Source organism: Poecilia latipinna, unplaced genomic scaffold (assembly GCF_001443285.1).
Source record: "Poecilia latipinna isolate Pla-1442-1.1 unplaced genomic scaffold, P_latipinna-1.0 Scaffold1870, whole genome shotgun sequence".
NCBI lineage: Eukaryota > Metazoa > Chordata > Actinopteri > Cyprinodontiformes > Poeciliidae > Poecilia > Poecilia latipinna.
The window spans coordinates 121,495-128,136 of NW_015114486.1; the positions used below are offsets into that span (position 1 = coordinate 121,495).

Here is a 6,642-nt window from a genome sequence, read left to right on the forward strand (position 1 = left end):
CAGGGGACATGAGGGACATGGAGGACACGGGGGACATGGAGGACATGGGGGACACGGGGGACATTGAGGACAGGGGGGACATTGAGGACACAGGGGACATGAGGGACATGGAGGACATGGGGGACTGACATCTCTGAAGACTCAATGCTCCGACCTCCGTGTGGTGCAGTCAGCGTGTGCTGCAGCGCCCCCCCTGGCTGCTGCAGGAAGCTGCTCCTCGGGATCAGAACCGGCTCCGGACACGTTTGGAGCCAATCGTCACACTGGCTGCAGAGCTGACCAATCACGGTGCGGGAGGTGGAGGCCAGGGAGGAGAGTCGGGCCAGCAACTCGGAGTAAAACACAGACCGGTCTGGAGTCAGGGGAAGCACAGTGGGTCACCCAGAACCGACCCAAACGGGCCAAAATGTTCCCACCCAATCACACTGACCCATGTGGCCGGACAGGATGTCCAGGCTGGGCTTCATCAGGACCAGAGCCTTATGGACCAGTCCAGTTTCACAGCAGTCCATGTACTGGGAGCACTGGTCCAGGTCACTGATCAGGCTGGACACCCCACAGACCCGGCTCTGACAGTAGAGCCACTCGGCGCTGCCTGCACACAGAACCAGGAGACACTGGATCCACTGGTGGAACTGGACAGGGACGTTCTCAGGAACCTCCAGATAAAAACATGCTGGCTCACTCCTGTGCTGCAGCTATGGTTGATCTAAGCACGCTCAGTTCAGTCATGCATCATACCTACTACTTCCTGCCGTAGCTCCTCCCACAGACCGGCATGCAGCAAGTGATATGGCAACTCCTGGAGCTTCCGGACATTCGCCAATCCAGGAGCAAACCACAGCGGCTGGGGCGGGACCTTGGGAAGCAGAGAACCAATCAGAACTCAACATCCACCCTATTTGTTTCATCACACAGAGAGCACACTCAGACGTCTCCTCATGTCCACCAGAGGAGTCCTGGTACCTTCCTGTCGGACAGTAGCAGCGTCAGTCCCGGAAGAGCCACCGGCTTCAGTCTTCCAGACCAGCAACCCAGGAAATACTCTGCCAGGATCCTGTGGGTCCGCCCCCGTCGCTCTGGTGTCAGATAGCGGGCTTTGACTACCTCTGAGAGAAGCCTAGAAGAAGAAGCTCGATTGTTACGGCCCCTGGACCCCTAGACCTTGGGGGCGTAACATCGATGTTGCTCCATAAGAACTGAAGCTACTACTGGGTTAGGACATTTGGAATGGACATGGAGAACATCTGGAGAACATCTTACCGGCTGCTGAAGGCCAGCATGGCGACTCCGTCGGTCCACTGGATCTCCAGCTGGTCCCGCAGGTCCCGCTTGAGCCGCGCCCACAGGACAGGTGGCATCCGGATTAATGAAGGTGTTGGAGGCAGGGAATACCTGTATACCTCACTGATGACATCATCGTCCAATGACATGACATCACGCAGTTCCGCCTCCATCAGGCCTCTCCTGTAGAGTTATGACATAGAGACGGTCGGTTCTAGATTTAGTGGATCATCACGAGAACCTCCAGGTCCATCTAGAGGGAAACCCAGAGCTTCTCCGGGTCCAGATCTACTCAGCCCAGAAGGGAACGCAACTCCAAAGACTTCTGGATCCCTTCCTCCAGCTCGGATCCAGGATCTATTTTTTTCAGTCCTGATCCGTATCTCTGGACTCATGGAACAGCAAATCCAGAACTTCACCATCTGCTCCATCCTGCCATTCTTCAGGAGAACAAGGACCAGAACCAGCTTCCTGTCTCCTCCAAACCTGAACAGTGGGCACACTTCTCCCTACCTACTAATAAGCTGATAGAAGAGCTAACTTTTGGTTTAGCGCAGGGGAGCCCAAAGCCGGTCCTGGAGGCCCGGCATCCTGCATGTTTTATTCTCTCCCTGGTGGCAGTAACCACCTTTTCAGCTTGTCAATCTTCTTCTTAGGCCTCTAATGAGCCATCATCTGATCCAGGTGCGTTAAACCAGGGAGAGAACTAAAACATGCAGGATGCAAGCCCTCAAGGATTGACTTTGGGCTCCCCTGGTTTAGCGCTTTTCTTAACTTTAAAGATGCTTAGCACACTTGGCTAATGATTTGAATTGCCATTCACTCTGTGACTTTTTCTCTTTTTTGGTCCTTTTAGTGAATAAACAGCCCAAACAAAGGTTGGATTCCAGGTAAACATATTAAGACCTGTAAAGGTTTCTTCTGCTCCACCACATTCTCAGCAGATGCTCTGCTAGTCTCCTCACCTTGCCAACACAATGCATCCCAAGGCCCCGCCCACCAGCTCTTTCCCATGTTTCTCCTCCAGCTTCAGGAGGAGCTGTGACATCACTTCCTCTGAGCTGGAGCCCAGCAGCAGCTCTGTTGTTGGTGTGAAGGATGTCCAGTTCTTGGCAGCAGACAGGATGAGCTGAAGCTGGAGAGGAGAGCCGGAGGCATGGAAGCTCTGCAGCACCGCGTCCTTCTGCTCCCGGGTCAAAGTTCGCTTAGCCACCTGCAGATGGGACTCCATGATCTGCTGCCCTTCATCACGAGACAGAGGCTCCACCTCAAAGACGTTTCCTGCAGTGCCCAGCCTCAGCCGCATGCTGGCAAACGCCTCGCTGGTGGTTTCCATGGAGACCAGCAGGTGGACATTTGGAGGCACGTCTGTGGGCAGCCAGCGCAACTGGTGAGCCTGATATTGGTCTGCCAGCTGCTCCAGGGAGTCCAGGATGAGGAGCAGAGTGTTCCCCTGCTGAGAAACCTTCTCCAGAATGTTCTGGAAGAGCTGCTGCAGCTCCAGGTGAGAGCTGACCGACATCAGGGGCCGTGGCGCCAGGCCACACGCCAGACACACCTGGAGGCAGACGCTGTTGAGGACATGGTTGATGTTTGGTCTCTGAGGATGATTGGCAGCCAGCAGCCTAATAACCAGCACCGCCTTGGCCTCCAGGACGTCCTGCATCTCCTGTGCCAGTTTGCACAGCAGAGTGGTCTTCCCCATCCCAGCAGTGCCGTGAACCACCAGCGGACCGTGGTGGACCAGGGTGGACTCCCACATGGCAAGGCAGATCTTCCCCAGAAGCCCATCTCTGCCCTGGAGACTCTTGCTCAACTTGGCAGCCATGATGGTGTGCTGCCTCGCCTCTTCAACCACCCAGTCAAACTCCTCCTCATTTTCCTCTGTGCTTCCCCAGATCTTCCTCCTGTCCTCCCCCGCCAGTTTGACAGCCTCGCTGATCCGGATCGTCATCTGGGAGATGAACTGCTGGCAGATGCTGTCCAGGTACTCGGCGTGTTCCTTGCGCTTTGGGTCGATGCTTCCGCTGTTCAGCTCCACGCAGTGCAGGTTGAGGATCTTCTTGGACGTGGCATACAGACGTGACTTCAGGCCGGTGAGGAACTCCTGAGCTTCAGCATCCAGCAGCCCGTCTGCAGTGAGGTCCATGAACTTGGCCAGACGTTTGGATCCGTCCTTCATCCTTTGCCGAGGAATCTCCCGGACGAAGAGCAAGGCGGACATTTGGCAGTTGTCCTTCCAGACGCCTTCCTCCAGCGCCCGTTCTGTGACTGAATGGGAAGCAGGAAATGTTAGTCCTCCTGGACCAAAAGGACAAGCTTGGGGACATGTCCATGCCGGGGGACATATCTCACCTGATGAGTAGAAGAGCTGCTTCTGCTCGGCTGTGATGTCTCCAGCCGTCTCAGCCTCAGCGGCTGCAGAGCGTAGCAGCTGCAGCAGCTGACTCTCCGTGACCCGCCAGGACAAAAGGTCATCGTCATGGAGCTTTGCCACCTCAGGTCGGAGGTCATCGTAGTGTGGGAATCGTGCAGTGACTGGCTGGAGAACATAGGTGGGTGGCACAGAGTTGTTGTCCTTCCGAAACCACTCTTGCAGTTGCTGAACACCTTCTGGATTCTTGGACAGCGTGGACAGAAGAACCTCAAACTGCTTTTCTGGGATGAGACGAGGAAGAGGTCGGTGACCGTACTGGTTCCCCAGCAGGCCCTTTGGCACCAAAACATGAGGACATAAGGAGAAGCAAAGAAGACATAATCACATCTACAGATGCAGAAGATCAAAGAACAACCAGCATCATGGAGAAACAGCCGAGGCGTAAAGAACCTGGTGCAGAAGTTTAAAGCAGCATCATTTTCTAGATGTACAGAAACTTCACTGGCATTCAGCCGCACGTCTACGAGGTACAATGGCATTGTTCCACCGGCAGTTACTACAGGAGACACAAGCACCACCGGCTGGGGTTTTACCAATGAGAGTCTGGACAACGTTAGGAACTCACCACGAAGGCCGGTCCAGCAGAAACCTTCTGACTCGTCTGGATCTCCTGCAGGAAGATCTCACTGACCTCATGGTCTCCATATGGGAAGGTCCGGATCCCCCAGTTCAGATCCACCACCTGGACAGGAAGGGAGGTCACTCACAGAAAGATTACATCAGACATACGTGAGGTTTTCTCTCGGTGCTGAAAGAGGACAGACCGACCTCAAAGACCAGACCCAGACTGCGGCAGAACGACCGGACCTCTGGGTACGCTTTCTCCAGCAGAACCTTCCTCTCAATGCTCATGTCTGCACAGAAACCAGAGAAAAGGCGTTCCTGTCAGAACCAGAACCAGAACCAACTGCAGAACCAGAACCAACACCAGAACCAGGACCAGAACCAACAGCAGAACCAGAATCAACAGCAGAACCAGAACCAGAACCAACAGCAGAACCAGGACCAGAACCAACACCAGAACAAGAACCAACAGCAGAACCAGGACCAGAACCAACAGTAGAACCAGAACCAGAACCAACAGCAGAACCAGAACCAACACCAGAACTAACAGCAGAACCAGAACCAACAGCAGAACCAGAACCTCTAACAGACCGGTTTCGGAAGCTCAGGTACCACGGAGCGGACCTCGCTGACGCTCCATGGCCTCCAGAACCTCGTGGATCTTCATGGCTCCTCGCTCCAGCGGTCCAGAACATGTTGGACATCTTCAGAGGATTTGACAGCACCACTAACCCTAACCCTGGTCATGCTGATCCAGCTGGTAGACGTTCTGAGGGGAACCGGGTTGGCTTGGTTCTGGAATGGAACCTGTGGCTCATGCATGAAGAGCTCAGCTTTTATTCTGACAGTTTTCAGTAGGAAGAAATTCTGAAATGTTCGAACGGAGTGCAGACGTTTCATCATAGATGCTGCCACTGTAGATCTGGGTGCAGTAACATGTATGTGACTCCGCCCCCAAACGCTAAGCGGCATAAATACCTGGATAGCTCCGCCCACCTGTCTGAATAACCATGGCAACGGCCTCCGCTTCAGTCTCTGAATGCGCCAGCAGAGCAGCATCATGTGACCGCCTCCACCTGAGTACCGGTTGGACCTCTGAAGCCAAAGTGGATCATTTTCAGACACTTCCTGCCTCAGCGCTCGGACCGATGAACATTTCCGTGACAGATCTATTAAGAGCTTTTCCCATAAATCTTTCATGTTTTTGTTTGAGGCTAAAAAAGGTTCAGTTTCATAATTTACAATAAAAGATTAAAATCAAAACTTCTCAGAGGTTTCGGGTCGGTTCTGGTTCTTTTTATTGACTGAAAAAGTTTCTGCATGTTTCTAGGCTCCAGGTCTGAACCGGGTCAGATGGACCTGGCTGAACCAGAACATTCAGGGTCACCCAGATTCTCACACATCAACTCAGATCAGCAGAACTGGACCCGAACTCTGTCCAGAACCCAGAACTCAGACCTCCAGAACCGGGCTTGGGAGCAGAACTGACCTGTGAAGCTGGAGCTGATGAAGATTCGGATCATGTTGCTGCCGGTCCTCTGAGCTCCTTCGCAGCGTCCCCTCAGGACGGCCCGCGCGCCGGAGCTTTGTCCTCCATCCATGGTCTCAGACCATCTGCCAGTTCTGGTTCTGGTTCTGTCTGTCGGTGCTCCTACAGCTCTTCCCTGGGCGGTTTTCTCCCCTCAGAGCTCCGTGTTTCTGTTTACGGGTTCTGATGAAGCTGCAGAACCGAGCTGGACTGGTCGGCGCTGCTGCTGAAGGTTCTGCTCTGAAGATCAGCATTCACACTGGCTGGGCTCAGGGCGGCATCTCCCAGGGGGCGTCGCTCTCAGCTGCAGCTCAGACTAATTACAGCGAGGAAGAGGAGGACAACAAGCCTGTGACATCATCATCATCATCCTCATCCTCCTGCAGGAGCTGAAACATAAAAAACATTTTTTTCCCACTGCACTGAACTGCAGCTGAGCAGATTTAATGGACATCATGTTTGATGTTTTGATAATCCCAGTTTTTACAAGTCAGTAAAATATTCTGTTTTTTTTTCTCTCTATTATTGAACTTTTATTATTCATTCCAACTTTATTATTATTCTGGATGAAGAGAAACATCAAATGTCAAATAAATCTAGCTTTTTATTAACTTTATTGTATTTAAATATATTTTCTTGTCATGTGATTCAGACACGTTTTTCATGTGTTTAATATCCAGAGGTGGAGAAACTAAATAAACCCAGAAGAACTGGAACCGGTTCCGAGACTCTTTTTTGCTTTCAGAAGAAAACTTCTGCTCACAAATTAAGACTTTCTTGACTGAAATCTCTTGGGTCCAGCTGCAGGTGTTTGTTAACCAGAACCTGA

At 52.7% G+C, this 6,642-nt stretch overlaps 1 protein-coding gene across 2 annotated transcripts in view; it reads right to left on the reverse strand.

Moving 5' to 3' along the window:
- nwd1 (NACHT and WD repeat domain containing 1) overlaps window positions 1-6,184 on the reverse strand; it is a 19,499-nt gene extending 13,315 nt beyond the window's left edge. The window contains exons 1-10 of one of the 2 annotated variants that reach the window (XM_015014986.1): window positions 5,775-6,184; window positions 4,490-4,575; window positions 4,287-4,403; window positions 3,640-3,994; window positions 2,250-3,555; window positions 1,264-1,467; window positions 967-1,120; window positions 742-859; window positions 431-595; window positions 155-352 (exon numbers count right to left, since the gene is read on the reverse strand). In XM_015014986.1, coding sequence (XP_014870472.1) covers window positions 155-352; window positions 431-595; window positions 742-859; window positions 967-1,120; window positions 1,264-1,467; window positions 2,250-3,555; window positions 3,640-3,994; window positions 4,287-4,403; window positions 4,490-4,575; window positions 5,775-5,886 — 2,815 coding nt within the window. In that variant the 5' untranslated portion in view covers window positions 5,887-6,184. Of the gene's footprint in view, window positions 1-154; window positions 353-430; window positions 596-741; window positions 860-966; window positions 1,121-1,263; window positions 1,468-2,249; window positions 3,995-4,286; window positions 4,404-4,489; window positions 4,576-5,774 lie in introns of both variants that reach the window. The other variant, XM_015014985.1, reaches the window with a different exon arrangement.
- Between the last annotated feature and the right edge of the window lie 458 nt (window positions 6,185-6,642).